The sequence below is a fragment of the Gymnodraco acuticeps genome, unplaced genomic scaffold (assembly GCF_902827175.1).
Source record: "Gymnodraco acuticeps unplaced genomic scaffold, fGymAcu1.1, whole genome shotgun sequence".
NCBI classification, from domain to species: Eukaryota; Metazoa; Chordata; class Actinopteri; order Perciformes; family Bathydraconidae; genus Gymnodraco; species Gymnodraco acuticeps.
In genome coordinates this window covers 128826-146612 of record NW_022990531.1, presented here as the reverse complement: position 1 = coordinate 146612, position 17787 = coordinate 128826, and the positions used below count along the sequence as shown (strand labels likewise).

Below are 17787 nucleotides of genomic sequence, written 5' to 3'. Positions count from 1 at the left end.
CTATGAATGAGGCCTCGGTGTTAATGAACGCTCGAGTGTTCACTGTGGTCAGGAATTCCAAGTAGACATACAACAAATATTTGGGGTACCGTATATTCGTTCCACTGGACTGCTTGAGTTTTGTGATGCAGTTTCAGGAAAATAGAGCGTTGCATGTCGAGTTTTTGGACATTATTCAAATGTACACGTTAAACAACAATCGACTGTAGAGTGTTGGCTTAATTTACTGTATTCGTTAGCTGAAGCCAATTGTTTCCCTCTGTATCCATTGCTGTCGATTAATTTCCTAATCATGTTTTCCAGCCAAGATGACTGGTGACGTTTGTTTTCGTATTTCCAGGAAACACCTTGAGGAGTACTCTCACTTTCACACGTCTCAACAAACTGTCCAGTGCTATCACAGTCCGGTAATTGCTTATTGAACACTTCGTATGAGGGTCCATTGTGTTCCTCCAGGGCTCTTCAACAGCAGCTGTCGAGGAAGGAGACGGAGCTACCGCTAATCATTCAAGGAAATTCTCCAAGCTGCTCCCAAGATTTAAATACAATTCTGTTTTTCTCATCGTACCATCGAAAAACAACCTATAACCGTTTTAAGTGTTGTTTATCTCAAAAGGCTAGCTGGATATCGTACATTATTGCATGGCAAAGCAGCCTAGATTAAACCTGAACCTACAAAATTAAGTAATTGCATTAAATGAAAATAATTGGTTTATTGATAATAGATGATAAGAGCTATTTCCACTGTCAGGACCAACAAATCCATTCTTCTGGACTAGGTAAAGGACCTAAAGTATTATCGTCCTATGAATTTACAAAGCACCAAATCCGGAGTTTTTAACAGCTCAATCGCCATTGTTTTACCTAATTCGGTGATACAGTATTAAGTGTTACTTTATTTGCAACTAAAATCTAAATTTGTATTACCTCGAGTGTTTTGACTTCTTATTTTGCTGCAGCGATGGAGAAGCCCCGGCCTTAGTAACATATCCAACTAAACCCATGAGTGAGATGGTGAGAAACAAACTTTAAACATTCAACCAGAGAGTATATAAAGCTCTGAGGTAATCTGAAACGACTCAAACTGAGAAGCACTTCAGTGAGACCCTTCAGACAGGAAGTCCTGCAGACTTGTGGAGAGGGAATAGAGGGACGGACAATTAAATGAATCACTAATTGTTCAAACAACAGAGATTAAGGAGGCACATGTTTTCTTTATAAAGCAATAAAGTGTCCCCGCAGTGAATAAACTGCTTTGCTTTCATTTGAATTGAGCAGAAGAGGGTGCTGAGGATTAGAGTGTATTTTGGTCTGTGTTCCTGTATTCACACGCGAGGCTTGTGCCACTGTATGTGCGCCGGGCATTGTGCAATACATTTGCATAAATCATTTACATACATTCCTCCCTCATTAAAACGGGAATAAGCCTCTTTGTGCGTTCGCGTCTCCACAGTTAAGTGCCTCTCATGCTTTTCACCGGCTCCTTGTTCGCCACGATGACGCCAAGACATTTGACGACAGCAGTTCCTTTTCTGTTGTTGTACCATTTATTGATTTGTGGACACTTTGTCTCTCCAGTTGGTGTGATAAACTGCAGCTTGAGCTACAGCAGCATCATTTGAGAGAACATTGGTTTCAATCTCTGGACAGGGGCAGGAGAATCTGTGAGGACTAAGAAACTATGAATTAAACACACTCTCCCTTCCCACAACAACTGCTGTTTCTGTCCATTGGAGTGTTTCCACACATGTTGCCAGCACCTGACAGCCGGCTCCTCTGCGACAGTATTGTGTGCCTTCCTCTCCATTTCACATGCTCTCCATCTGCTCATTCTTCCTCTCTCGCCCTCTTGTTTTCCAATGTTTCCATCCTTATTTAATTAATTTGTACTCTTCATCAGCTCCTGCGCTCTCCCCAGCTGCCTAAAGCGAGGCCCGCGGTCCGAATCTGGGCCAACGCATTATAACTGCAGAAGTTGAGCCCAACAAAGGATTTCAGAGTTTGACAACATGCTGTGTTGAATTAAGTATATTTTGATTGCCGTTTAATTATGTTTAAGCCGAGAACCTTCTCAGTATGATGCAGATTAAAGAGGCCCTATTATGCTTTTGGGTTTTTTTCCTCTCCTGTAGTGTGTTATAGGTGCATGTAAATGATCTGCAAAGGCTAACATCCCAAAGTTTGTCTCCCACACACTCCCCCCCTGCCTGAAACGCCTCCATTGGACTCCTTTGTTTACTTCTGTAACATAAGGCGCTTTCACACCGCAGTACATTTCCCACTTTAGTTCCGATATAGTTCACACCAAAAAGAGTGTTCATGAGAACCTTTTTACCCCCTTTTCCGTCCCTGCTAGGGAGCAGGTACCTTCGTGGGAGAAAAAGGTTCCTATTTCTGATTGGCTGGGCGGATTGCAAACCACGCCCCGTAAAACTCCAGAAAAGTTTTGTGAAGCCGCCATTTTATTATCCTCGCATTAGCATTATTAGCATTAGCATTAGCCCAGCGAAGAAACGCAGAGAGACTAACTTATGGCAACACAAAATAAAACATGGGAGCGGTGGAGATGAGGAGGTGTCGGCGTTCTGGCCGTTTACTCGGAAGGCTTCAGTAGAAGCTGCTGGGAGTCCCAGCAGCTTCTACTGAAGCCAGTCCCTAACTCCGGGGACTTCCGGCCGGGGACTTTGGGCGGCAGTATACGCCGTGAAGTGGTTTGCGGCCTGCCAGTAAACCCAAAGCAGAAGAAGAAGAAGTGACGTCAGCGGCTTCATTTGCCTAATCCTCCCCCAGTAACTTATTCCGGTGTGAACTCGATCTGTACTTAGTTCATGAGAACTAAAGAGTTCTCATGAACTAAGTTCAGATGAACCTTTGTGGGAAAAGTACTGCGGTGTGAACGCGCCGATAGTGACATCACTCTGTAACACTCAGACTTCAATTGGCTAGCGCTCCAACACATTGTACGTGATAGGCTAAGGGGCGGGACATCTCTAATCTGACCAACCACAACGGAGCTGGCCAGCTAACCAATCAGAGCAGACTGGGCTCTGGTTTCAGACGGAGGGTGAAAAGAGGTGCTGCAGCACAGGCAGTATGAAAGAAATAAAGAGCTTTTTGAACATTAAAGCTTGGACCAATATGAACCTAAAAAGGAGCATAAAAGAGGCCCTTTACGTTATATCAGAATTTGCCGTTACACTCTGCTTAACACAAATTACATTTACATTACATTGCATTTAGCTGACGCTTTTATCCAAAGCGACTTACAATAAGTGCGTTCGACCAACAAGATACAAACTTGAAGAAAACAGAATCATATAAGTATAAGTACTTCACTAAGCACACTTCACTGTTTCAATTGATCTTTATCTGTTTTATATTTTCTGTATGTGTATCTCAGAACTTTAGGGGCAATTTTGCAACACATGGTTAATTCCACAGGCAATTTGTTTCAAGGGGATTGTTTCTAATTCTGATCTAATTGTGGAAAACATGATGGCCACTTTGAATACAGTTGTTGTCCTGCACCTTAATCCGTTTTTACTCTTTTATGTTCCTCCTTTTCCACATTTTTCACGACAGCAATGGTGTCCTGTAACGGCCTCATTGCAGCTAAAGCATGTCTTGCCCTGAGCGAAATATTTAACATTACATGTCACTTGTTAGACGCTTTTATCCAAAGCGACTTACATACAGTCAATACTGTGGGCAATCCCCACAGGAGCAATTTGGGGAGAAGTGTCTTGTCCAAGGACACAGCGGAATGTTGACTGCACCGGGATTCTAACCAGTGCCCCCGTGATCCTAAGATCAGCGCACTAACCACTGAGCCACTGAGCCACAACCTCCCTTAAAGCCCAGAAGCCGTTGCTATAGCTGCGCCATTACCTAAAATAGAAATATTCTATGTCATTTGCACCACTTACTGCACATGTGGATGATATCCAGACAGATATAGTACTTCTCTATTCCATCTAAAAATATCTGGTGAGGAAAATGTTTTAGATTTCATGATTAGTCACCTCAGGTAGTCCACAGATTGCTGCTTGTAAAATAAAAAAAGACTTTGAACCAGAGGAGTTCCTCCGACTTCAAAGCCATCTTTTAGGGAATTTTAGATCACTACAGATCATGTAGTAATACAAAAGAAATCCCAAAACGTATCTGAAGCACACGTTAAAAAAGCAGCAACTGCACTGCAGAAATATCGAGTAATTAACTCTTGTACTGAGTCAGAAACAGTGTGAAAAATGACCATGGAGAACATTTTCTCTCTCAAAGTGTTGAATAATCAGCTCTGCACAGTGACACTAAAAGACTGACTAATACATTTGAACTCTCTGAGGGTTCTAGGTATACACTGCACGTGTTGGAAAGCACTCAAACAGTGTCAAGAAAGTTATAGTGTATATTTTGACTCCCAAAGTGTTCGAATCTAACTCTTTATTTGGAGTTTATATTTTACTCTTTTGACAAACTCTTGGACCTATATACACCCCGAGACTGGTGTTAAATGTACTCTTATAGAGTACAATGTACACTGTGATTTTTGCTGTGTAAACACCCTCTTCCCCCCCCTCTTGGAGAACACCCCGCCTCCGTGTTGTTGTCCACCTGTCCTGCTTTAATTAAGACAGATATATGTTCTGGAGTCCTGCTGCTCACCTGGCTCTGCTTCCCCTCTGACAGCCCAACCTCTCTGACCTCTCATACTCTTCTTCCTCTCTATCATATTATCACTGTTTTCTGCATACTGTTTCCTTTTCCTCCCTCCTATGACCTTTTGTGTTTTGCTACGCACGCAATATTAAAAAGAAAACTTGATGTAGTAACAGCTGCATTAAATCCCAATGTGTTTATAAAGATTTTAAGCAGCTTGGTCCGGACACCTGCCGTTTGGCAAAGGTTCAGCTTTCACCTCCAAACTGTGGAGTGTCCTAGCCGTGACTTTGTCCTCACAGCCAGGATCTCTGGACCCGGCGCCTGGTCTACTACCCAGCGAGAGAACTGATAAGCATGTGTGAAGAAATGAAAGGACTGTGTGTATAGTAACGTTTCCATCCTTGTGAGAGCAGAAGAGGACGCAGGAAGGGGTCGTAGTAAAGAACAAACTGCACACTAAGTAAGTGTAGGTAGGGCGCTGTTGGAGGCACTGAAATGGAGCGGTGGAGATGTGATGAGGGCCAGAGCATGGTTACTAAGCCTTAGTTCATTTGTATTAACAGTATTACAATTAGGCTGATATTTTAACCAAACAATCATGATTTATTGGGAGAAACCAAGATATCTCATGTACCATCAGAAATTCACCCAGTCTACTGCCGTTGGTCTGTTCCTGGTTTTAAAAACTGCCTTACAGGAAAGTGATTGTATATTCAATTATTTGTGTTGTGTCATTATTCCACACATTATCTTGTCTTCTCATTTTGCTGTAACTCCATCATATACAATGTTGTTGTTTGTTTTTAATCTGTAAAGCCCACTGAGACAAACGTGTTTTGTGATATTAGGCTATACAAATAAAGTTTGATTTGATTCTCATTACTGATGATTATTGATCTAAAACGCTATTATAATATTATGACTCAATTTTGAAGTGCTTATTTGACCCCTAAGCATTGTCTGTGCTCTTCACTTAAGAGTGTATACAGCATGCCGAAACAACCAAGAGCCAGAAGAGGCAAAACTCTGGGCAACTTTTTTTTAAGCCACCTCACATTGTCAACATGACTATACGTTTCCATCCTAGTGAGAGCACAAGAGGATACAGGAAGTACAAATAATCGTACACAAAAAGGTTCTTCAACAAACTAAAATGTAAATAAAAATGCTTCGTAAATCAAATGAAACTGTAAGAATCAAAACTCTGAATGCTATATAATAATATAACTTAATTTTATGAACACAAAGTTATGCAGAAGGTGTAGCATCGCTTACTTTAGCGCAACACACTGTCTGCCATGTCTCCACTCAGACTACATCATGCCCAAGTTTTTGGTTTGGTTTACCTGCTATTGTCATTATTTAGAATCTAATAGTGAACCAACTTCTATGTCGCATATGAAAGTAGGTGTGTCACAGAGTATCCATGTTGACTAATGCGTGGAAACACTGGATGTGTGTGTGCTGTGTAAGCTGGTGGTGCATCAATAAGTGCCAGAAGATCAGAGTCCCTGATGGCAGAAATACTGTACCATGACACATCAGAAATGTACTACAATAAAATTATACAATCAGAGATTTGCATATTTCTGTGTGTGTGTGTGTGTGTGTGTGTGTGTGTGTGTGTGTGTGTGTGTGTGTGTGTGTGTGTGTGTGTGTGTGTGTGTGTGTGTGTGTGTGGTGTGTGTGTGTGTGTGTGTTAGAGAGACAAAACTAGTAAATACCAAACAGAGAGGAGCAGTTCACCGTCTGCGTGTCATCATACAGAGAAAGATGCAGTGAGACGTGAGAGCGATTTCATATTTCGAGGTAGTTTTCAGTGAAATGTGTCTGACTTCTCAGCGGTGGGGGGGGGGGGGGGGGGGGGTTTGCTGCTGCAATCTGCCTCCGTTTCTCAATGAGATCGGATTACTCTTTCCTGCTGCTACTAAGTAAGCTATACGAGGGCCCAATGGTTCCTTCTGGATGAGTTCAAATGGACGTTTGTTCCAAATGTAAAGACCTATCTCAAAGCGTTCTTGAGTTATCACATTCAATGAGAATAGGGCAAACAAAACTGTCAAGAAATCAGAACCCTACCTTCATCTAGCACTGGCAGATATCCAGCACCCCTTGTTTCAAAGAATCTTAGTACATTAGGCAGCGCTATGATAACAAACTACATAAAATAATGCCTTGTGGGAACGGAGAGCTCGACCAACTTCTACAGCTTTGTCTTTTAGATGAAACTTCAGATGACTCACGCTCTTTAGTTCTCTCGCCGACTTCTACGTCTGCAATCCTGCCTCTATCTGCATATTGTGTCAATGAACAGTACATGTCAACCTGTCGCTGATCATCACCGTCACCACGTCCTTATCTGTCTGCACTGATCAGATGATAGATGGTGTGTGTGTGTGTATATGCTTACGCTTGTGACCCTTATGTGCCCCTTTGCAGTAGGAAGAGGTTTGTGTGATTGTAGGGTAGCAAGGACATGTTTATGATGTTGAGTGTGTTTATGTGTGTGTGTGAGTGTGTTTTTGTGTGTGTGTGAGTGTGTTTCTGTGTGGTGTGTGTGTGGGTGTGTGCATGTGTGTGTGTGTGTACGTGTGTGTGTGTGTGTGTGTGTGTGTGTGTGTGTGTGTGTGTGTGTGTGTGTGTGTGTGTGTGTGTGTGTGTGTGTGTGTGTGTGTGTGTGTGTGCGTGTGTGTGTGTGTGTGTGTGTGTGTGTGTGTGTGTGTGTGTGTGTGTGTGTGTGTGTGTGTGTGTGTGTGTGTGTGTGTGTATAGTGAGAGAAAGGCCCAAGGGCGAGCTAGAGGGCTGGACCTGTCGCTTCAAACTAATGTCCAGGTTACTGTCAATCATCGCCCACACATGCTAAGTATTGTGTGTTTTTTTTAACATTTAAACCATTTTGAATTACCACTCTGCAATTTGGAATCTATACATTATTTTCTATTGCACTTCCGAGTGTGTTGTGTCATCACCAGCAGTGAATTCATGCCAACCTTGCACCTTTTTTCCACATTGGATTACTATAAACTGAAAGGCAGGCTGTCAATAAGTGTCGGCTTTTTAGGGGCTGAGCTTCAGGCCGGTGACAGACAGCGGACAGCAGAGTTTTAACAATGATCCCAACGCTGCCTTTGTTCAATACAGGAATTCCCCAACGTCATAAAGGATTATAAAACAGATTATTTACTCAGTTAGAAGCTAACAGCATGGAACAATGCACATGGGTGTCCCTGACTGAGGATGTAAATAGTTGAATCAGCGTTTCCGTTGTTGCCGGTTAACATGAAGGGGATGATCTTGTTGTTAGTTTCACCAATAAGAGAGTGCTGACTCATCTATTCTGCCTATTTTTAACACACTCCAATTATTTTCACAGTACATTATGACCGGAGAGATTGAAATTTGACGGCCTTCAACTGACTTTTCTTCTGTTCAAAGTCCAGTAAATACCAGATAATGAAAACATTGAGTCGATCTGATTGGTCAAGCCTCACCTATTGAGCCTCACCTATTCCATGTTCATGGTACTCAAATAGAGCAAAGAAAATCGACCGACAGACAGACAGACAGACAGAATCCGTTTTTTTGGGGCACTTGCTTATAGTTTCAAAAGAAATGTTTGGCCCCGATTCCATTATCCTCAATTTTGGTAATCAACAGTCAGAAGGAAACAGACGGGATGCAGTCAACAAGAGAGTGCACAAAGCAAACAGATGTTTCTTTGCGCCGTACCCTGAAGATTTTACCAGGGAATTGTTCAGAAATGTAGTCATCTTGTCTGTGCAAAAACACTTCAAATATAAAAGTATATACACAATTTTGTCAACATGGTGATTTATTTACACATACTAAGAGAATGAACTGAAAGCACAGTTATTTATTTTCAAATTTGTATTAACAGCATTATTAATATGTTGATAAGGATATACAAATAGGCTATATATCATGATTTATTGGGAAAAGGCAAGTCATTTGATGTAAATCAGACACTATAACCACGTCATCCAACATGTGTCTGCATAATATTGAATCTACTTGACAAGTCGTGCAAAACAAATCTCCCCGATTTCCTGAATTTGTGTTGAAGCGTTGTTCATGTTTATTTTCTCGCTCGAGAACTAATTTTCCTGATTATTCTCACCCTGCATGAATGTAGCAACAATCACAATATTTACACCATGGCTGTCTCATGGCTCTAATACAATATTGAGGAAGTCTTAAATCAGCACTCAAACCAGATTAATGAGTCAACATGGGCGGTGGGAGTCAGAAAAAAGATCATTATCCTAATTGGTGCAGCTCTCCCTTCACCACTTTCTCACTCAGTGTGAACATTAGTATGGGGACACATGTGTACTACTCCTGACTCAGGTTTGTTTATGATGTACAGTATTTGGCCCGACTTACATTAAACGTACATTAAACCTGTGCTCTGTATTCAACGTGTTATCTTCACAATAGGTCAAAACACCTATAACTATTCAACTGTGTACATGTGGTTGTGTGTAGTCGGTTTGAGTATGTGTGTGTGTGTGTGTGTGTGTGTGTGTGTGTGTGTGTGTGTGTGTGTGTGTGTGTGTGTGTGTGCATGTGTGTGTGTGTGGCCTAGCATTACTGTACTTGTGGGGACCTACAGTAAATCTGTTTACACAGTCACGTGTGGGGACTCGCCTCCCTTATGGGGACATAAATAATGGAGGTCCCCATAAGGGTAATCATTAATTTTACTTGGTTAGGGTTAGGGTAAGGTTAAGGGTTAGGGTTAGGCATGTGTTGGTTATGGTTAAGGTTAGGAGTAGTCTCCAGGAAATGCATGTAAGTCAATGTAATGTCCCCTGAAGTGATGTATACATGCCATGGTATGTGTATGTGTGTGTGTGTGTGTGTGTGTGTGTGTGTGTGTGTGTGTGTGTGTGTGTGTGTGTGTGTGTGTGTGTGTGTGTGTGTGTGTGTGTGTGTGTGTGTGTAATCCTACTCACCCACGGCCTTGAGCGAGGTGTACTTGTTGAAGCCGATGCCCAGGTTGTTGTGAGGGTGAGACAAGGCCATGGCGGGACCCAGGGGAGACAAGGCTGCGTTGTTCAAGTGGTTATGATCTGAGAAAGAGACAGAACATTAAACATTTTAATTGTTGTTCACATAAAATATCCATTTCCGTAAATCTCAGCCAGAGGAAATGTGAGAGACTGAGAAAATTGTCAAGACGGGGAAACAATATTTCACAATTTAAAGTCTGAAGGCTTTAAGGAGTCCTTAAAACTAAATGTATCCAGAGAGACATACGTTTCTCTTTCTGCAGAATGGGTGCAATGATAAGCTGAGGCTGCAGAACCATTTGCGCATACCTCGTTACATAATGTTTCTGCTTAAATTAATAAATATATTCATAAAGCCTTCAGATGTGCAAATTTCCCAGGACAGAGACGTTTTAAATGCCAACCGCTAGAATTCACACACGGAAAGTCGACATACTACATAAACTGCACTGTAACATTTATCCATGTATTTTTTCTTTTAATGTTTATTTTATTATCTTTTCTTTTTAATGACTGATTTTAAATGCCATTTTCTTAATGTCTTTCGTTTTTTGTAAAGCACTTTGAATTGCCTTGTGTTGAAAGGTGCGAAATAAATAAACTTGCCTTGCCTTGCCTAATATTTGGATGCTTTGGTGCACTATGGCTCAGGATTTGATCATCTGTTAATAACCTGCATTCTAGCAATTTTGCTATAGATCATGTGATCCCATGTGTATGGAGGGAGCTTTGGGATTTTAGCCTAGAAGATACATGCACACAAACCTAAACAACACTACAGGAAAGTGATCACCCCAACATTAATAATAGGGCCTCTTAAAAAAGGTTTGACCCATTGAAGTAGCACTAAAATCGGTGTGGCTTATTGGAAGCTAATGGACTTACAGGATCCCTGCTATTTTAATCCTGTATCTTCATGGTTGATTGCACTTAATGTAAGTAGCTTTGGATAAAAGCATCCGCTAAATGAAATGAGATGTCATAATAATGTAATGTACTTGCTAAAAATTCAAATTAAAAAGTATGTCATTTGGAATGCAGCCACACATACATACACACACACGAAGGCTGAGCAGTGGGAACGAGGCGGCGGGGAAACGCAGAGCGAGCGATGTGACACCAGCGCTGACTGATTGAATTAGAAATAGATCTTCACTTCTCCGTGTAATTGATATGCGGCGATGACACGCTGTGTGCGGCGTGGAGGGCAGGGACTGTGTGTGTGTAATTTTACGTTTGTGTTGCCGTGTGAAATGTGGCTTGTTATTGTCTAATGTGAACCGCCAGTACCACCTGCTATCTTCACTTTCTCATCCACCAACACTTTAAAAATAGAAATGTAAAGGTGCCTCAAGTAAATAAACACATGAAAGAATAGTTTGTCTTCTTTTGAGGGATAAATATCAACATTTAAAAGAAGGGCTTTTACTCTTTAGGTGACCTATATTAATGCTCTCAAGAGTTCTTCTAGCCAGCCAACAACAGTGGAAATAATGAGACGAACAGAGAGAGCAAGGCAGAGAAAGAGAGATGGAGTAAAGAGCAGAAAGACAGTGAAGGGAGAGATAGACAGGGAAAAAAGAAGGAAAGAAAAATCAAGTAATTGATGGAAAGGTCCTTGGCCGGTCTCCAGTTTGACCACAGGGCTGTTCCTAGCCACCAGAGAGAGAGACAGAGATAAGCGTGTTTTGACAATATAGTGCTAAATAAGATGACCCTTTATTAATCTCCACGGGGAAATTCAGTTTTACAATCTGTTATCGTACATGCATAGCTTTACCGAATAGTTCAAATACAGATATGCACAAACACATGCATTTTCACACATTCAATCATATTTATTTTACTTAAACCGATATTCATGCACTTTTAACTTTATCTGAATATTGAAGTATGAATGTGTGTTGGTACTCATCTCATTGTACCTGTATAATGACAATAAAGGATTCTATTATATTCATTTATAATTGACAAGGTTGTCCGAGCAGTTGTTGCTAAAGGACATTTGACCAGGAGTTGAACTGGCACCTCTCCAGCTACCAGTCCATGCTCCGTATATTTGGTCTAATCTGGATTTGAACCGATGACCCTTCAGTTCCCTAGCCAAGTCCCTACAGACTGAGCGACTGCCACATCCCACACGTCAGTCATTGAGACACGGTATGGGATCAGGAATGTGCAACAAAAGGTCCACGTTATCTGTTAGGATTGAAACAAGATAGAAACTGCTGAATGTCTCAAACTATTTCCCATTTCATGTATTTTTATCCAGGGCCAATAACTTCTGCAAAAAGTTTTGTGAACATGACAATTGAAAAGGGCATTTCTGCATTAAAGATGCAGGAGAGTAGAAGAGTTCAGAGTGAACCTGGTGTGCCCATCAGCTGACACTAAAAATGTTTCTTACTTTAAAAATCACACATAGAAATGCCTTTTTACATAACTGTCACTGTAGGAGTGTTTTTAATGAATTGGTTAAACTCCTACAGTATTCGTAATTAAAATTAGGGAATGATAATCTCTTACGGAGGGAGCAGATTGAAAGCGAATACATTTCCCCTGTATTCTGTATTCGTGAATAAATTCTCTCTGAATGTCCTACATTTTCCCCGTGCTGGTGTGTATGAGTGTTCATGAGTGTGTGTGCATTCTTTGATGTACTATAGTATGGAGGCCTCGGAGGAGAAACACTCATAAGAATTCAAATGTATGTTTATTAAAGAGAAGTGGAGAAGGAAATGAGGACTTAGGGTAGATGAATGTGACTCTCAATGAGCGTGAGAGGGAGACTGTGTGAGGGGGGGAGTGTTCAGACGTGTTTTAGTGCAGAGTTTTGAGACCTGCATGTGTGCGCTCACGACTTCTGTGTGATTTGCAGCATGCATTTGTTTTTGTTTGCAAGTGCACTGTGTGTGTGAGGCTGTGTGTGTGCAGGCAGGCAGCAGAGCACCACTGGGTGATGGCCTAATTCAGCAGGGCTCAACATCAAAGAGGCAGACTGCTGCAAGGGCTTCAGCCAGCCTTACTCTGACATGACTACTGTCACACACACACACACACACCACACACACACACACACACACACACACACACACACACACACACACACACACACACACACACACACAGAGCGAGATGGTTGGAAAGAGGAGAGGGGAATAGATGGAGGGAGATGGAGACTCCTGCGTTGTTTAATGCATTGTACACAAAACTAGCAGGGAGTTTGAGTCCTGTTAGCCACGCAGGCTAAGATGAGTGCACTTATGGAACTGTAGGGCACACTGGATGAACAGCCAAGTGGCGTATATGTCACATCATTTCATGTAAGTATGTGAGGAAAGGAGAGGAGAGGGAGAAAACAAGAAGAGGTTAGAGGAGGCCAGGAAGGAGAAGACAACTTATACAACAATGTCTTTTAATTAAGGAGATATCATTTGGATTTTCTTCAACCGATAACGTTACCTGCTGCTCACAGCCGATACGGATAAGACTAATTATGTTGCATTTAAAAAAAGAAGCAGATCATAACCTGGTGTTCATGTAAAAAGAGGAAGAAAGGCTGAAATGGAAACACATGATATCACTGTTGTCTAATTCTAAAACTGTAAAAAGGTAGTAAAGTACATCAAAACACTTCTGGGCTATGAGCAACATTCATCCCTTACCTAGCTTTGCATATTTAAGCATTTTTCCGAATGATTCAAATGAAATGATTTGACATAATCAGTCCAAGGAGATAATTTAATACTTAATACTGAAGCAGAACCTGAAGCGACCCGCTGCTTAGTCTGCAGATGAAACATTTGTAGATGTATACTAACAATGTGTTTGTATTAAAATAGGTTTTAAAGCAACACATTGTTAACTAGAAATTGTTTAATAGAGTACAAAGTCCCTAACGTCTTAATTGTGCTCTCAAAGTGCACTAATGTATCAAATGTTCTCCCAGGGGATCATTACCTCAGAGCCCCCCGGGGGGTCCAATGTCCACTCACCATGGTCTCTCAAAATCGCATAGGAAATACTGATACCTAATAATATTAATTTCCCACGATAGGCCCCAGTAAATATACCATGCTTCCCTACAGAGAGGACGTGTTGCTAAAGTACTGCACCAGCTGTTTGGGTGACTGGACTACATGTTGGCCAATGTGCACGTTCAATTATTAGAGCAGAAGCTACAAATCATACATGTGTCTTCTTTACTCATCGCATGCAACCAGTATTATTTCACGACTACGAACACTTTAACTGTTGCACATCTGAATGATTTAGCTATTCTATTTGAGCTCATTCACTGTTTCTGCCACTTTCATGACTGTACGCTAAATATGAAGAAGCTACAGGTAGCCGCTAGTTAGCTTAGCTACAGGAATGAAGGTGGACCAGCTATTCTGGTTTAATAAACAAGCTACTTCTCTGAGTGTCTCATTTTTTCAACTAATTAAAGCATTAATTAATAAAAATTCAAAATAAATCGGATTTGGATTGATTTAGATCATCCAAATACTATCTGCATATTCCTGATTAGCTTAGCATAGCTGGCTTAGCATAGCTGGCTCTGTTTAAAGGTAACACAATCAACAAGTGTAAAAAATGACATTATATAATGTATAAAGAGAGTAATGTGCTGAAGTATTTATTGTTCCAACAGACAGAACAGTTTTTATACTCAATTATAATTAGCTTTAAGATTTAGTTAATTATGTAGTGCAGTAACGTTTGTTGTCTTCTCAGATACTAACCCATGTCAAAATACCAAACTAATACTTTAAATAACACGATTGACTCTGCATTGATTGCACCTTTAAAATAACTCCACTATCGTTCCATATTATTTAAAGGAAAATATGTCTGTTGTTTTAGGCTATGGGCTGCATGAAACAACAGCAAATAAAGATTTCCTTCAAATATTGAGGAGCTGCGCCAGATGTATTTCAATTTCTCCGCCAGCCTTACAGCGTGTGATTTTATCAAGCTAATGGAAATGATCATAATTAAACTGAGTGTGCTGCTGCTGCTGCTGAAAGAGGTAGATATAACCTTAACCTGGAACATGTAACTATACCCATTGCATGATAGGGCTTTCAGAGGGTGGCATGTGTGTAACATATGGGCCTTCTTCATTAGTATACCTCTCAGTGTGCCTGAAATAAACACACGCACACATTACTTTAAGGTGTTGCGGAGTATATCGTGCTGCAGTCCTTCTAAATCACGCCAACAACATCCAAAGAGGACGAGCAGATGCTGCTTAGCTGAGCGTTGCCTTCCTTCTTCCCATTTTTTATATTTATCTCTCCATCTCTTTTTATCACAGTTTTTCTCCGTTACTTTTCTGGTCATATGCCTCTTCTTCTCTGCCTCCATCCTTCTTTTCTCACTTACCTTCGTCTTCCTGTACCTCGTCTTATCTCTTATTTCCCCTCAGTGAGTGTGAGGCACACCATCTGTTGTGTCGAAGCAATGAAAGCAACGTGTGGAGCACACTCATCCACCTTTCATTTATTAAATCCTCTACCTTATTATAGCACATAAACATGCAAATTAGCATGAAAAGTAAACGTTTATTTCCTGGATGACTACATTTAACACGCAGTAATGTAATAAAATATCCTTGTCGGTTGTCTTTAGTTGCACAAATGCTTTAATATTTAACTTCGCAATGACAACTGAGTGAGTGATGAAATGACTAGTAAGAGTTGTTGCTAGCCCACACTTCTCCCCTGCTGTCCTCGCTCTCGCCTGTGTGTGTTAAATGGAGTCATTTCAGTACACTGATTCCAATGAGAAAGTCTCTCTGTCATCCCCCACCCTCCCCCCGCCCCTTCTCCTTCTCTCACACACTCTCTATTTGCAGGGTAAACGAGGGCTTATCCCGAGAAAACACCATTATTTTCTTTCTGCCTTCAGCCCACACATTGGAAGCATTGAACTTTGACTGTGTCTGCTCAGCACTATACGTAACGCAGTGGAGCGCCACACTGGTAATAAACATGCAGCACGGATGGCGCCTTTTCACTTCCCCGACCATCTCCCCCCCAGTGGGGAGATGGTCGGGGAAGTGAAAAGGCGCCATGGTCAGATATGTCCCCCAGTGGGGAGATGGTCGGGGAAGGTGAATTAAAGGAAGGTAGTAAATGAATGGAGGGAGGAGATAAGGAAGAAAAGGATTTAAGGCTTACACAGCTAATATTCTGAAGGTGTATTGAGAGATAGTGAAGTCTTATAATGACACACTGATTTAATACACTGGAACAGGGGTGTCAAACTACATTTCATCACGGCCACATTCGCATTATGGTTGAGCTCAAAGGGCCGGTTGTAACTTTAAGACTATATAAAAATACATATATAAATATTTAATATATATAAAATAATGTATTATATTACATCATTGCCTCTGCATTGGATTATTATCGGATAGGTTAATAATTAACTCGGTCTGAAAGCAGAAGTCTAGGGCAACTAATTGCAAGTCTCTTCAGTGAGAATGTCACAAAACGATTTGAAAAGAAAGTGACATTTTGAAAAAAAAGTCAAATCTGAGAAAAAAGTCGAATCGTGCTTCTGTAAAACAAACATATTATATTATTTGCAGGCTCTTGTGGGTAGGGCTGCTCAATTAATCATATTTTAATCGCAATTACGAACACTTATGAAAACAACATAATCGAAATAAAATATATATATTTTAAATTATTTGTTTTATTGGTTTTTCAGTTGAATTATATGTTTTCAATAAATGGATGTTTTCAAAGTAAATGGATAATCGTTTTTAATAATCGTGATATCAATTATTGACCCAAATAATCGAGATTATGATTTTTGCCATAATCGAGCAGCCCTAGTTGTGGGGCCACATAAAATGTAGTCGCGGGCCGGATTTGGCCCCCGGGCCTTGAGTTTGACACCCCTGCTATAGAAACTATTAAATAAGACGCTTACAGTTGCATTGTTAAAAAGACCAAGGTGCACCCTCTTACTTTTGGCGTGCGCCTTCATACCAAAATGCCGATTTCCCCCCGTAACATTTTAAAGTGATGCCAGAAAACAATATTTCTGTTGGTCAACATTGTATAATTACTCCAAACATATGAAAATGGTGTCGAATAGACCGTCAGACGGCAGAGACAGCTTTGTTTTTACGGAGCTCTGAATAAATAGGTCGGTCTGCTGGTAGTCGAGTGGCAGGCAGCAGGCTTACAGTGAAACTGTGATTTCTGAATTATTTATTTTTCTGTCCTTTTTTCTGTGGAGGAAGTAAATAAAACGTGAATCTGGATGTATTTGTTGTTGAGGTGCAATATATATTCAGACAAGAAGAAACTATTATTTTCCGCTTCGCACTAATGCATCATTTTGGCAGGAAGTGACGTTAGCGCCCTCATACTATATTTTTCTAGAAAAACCCCTGATGACCCATAGTGTGACGATGTAAGGAGCATATTATTCATTAACTAGGTCCTTCAGAAAAGAGTATCAGTAAGATATTTATATTATTAATTTATATGAAGTACTTGAACCTGCTTTGCTTGAATGAGCACAACAACAATTCAAACACTACATACATATATAGTGGGATTATAAAGTTGATATAAGAACATGTTAACAAAATGTTTTCTTTTTAGACTTCCAGCAGACATTCAGCAACTATAGCATTTATTTGGAGTCTTATTTGTATTGGCAATGATAGTTAGATGTGTACTCTAGATCTGCTCTGTTTTGGTTGCTACCAGGGAAATATCTTGCTCTTTAGCTGCCAAATGTTTTACTACGTTTACCACTAAATCATTTGGTGTTGGCCACGTGTTGAACCGTGTGCTAATTTCAGATGAAGGAGCTAGGATAATAACAGCGAAGAGACAAAACCAATAGAGAGGCGAAGTCCCTCCCTGGGCCTTATTTAGGAAAAAGTATGTATTGAAGTCAATGGAGAGAGAAAGATTATCTTTCGATCCCGTTTGAATTGTGCCACGAATTACACATATGATGTTTGTCAATTTAAAAGATAATTTTGCAAGTCAAAAAAATAAAAATGTGTCGTAAAACTGTGAAGTAACACTTTTTTGTGTGAAACCGCTCAATGAAC

At 40.6% G+C, this 17787-nt stretch overlaps 1 protein-coding gene across 4 annotated transcripts in view; it reads right to left on the bottom strand.

The window, feature by feature from the left end:
- Positions 1 to 17787, bottom strand: part of LOC117553381 (protein shisa-8) — a 154499-nt gene that overhangs the window by 9387 nt on the left and 127325 nt on the right. For all 4 annotated transcript variants that reach the window (XM_034227281.1, XM_034227278.1, XM_034227279.1 and 1 more), the window contains one exon: positions 9639 to 9755. In XM_034227281.1, the coding sequence (XP_034083172.1) occupies positions 9639 to 9755 (117 nt within the window). The remainder of the gene's footprint in view (positions 1 to 9638; positions 9756 to 17787) is intronic.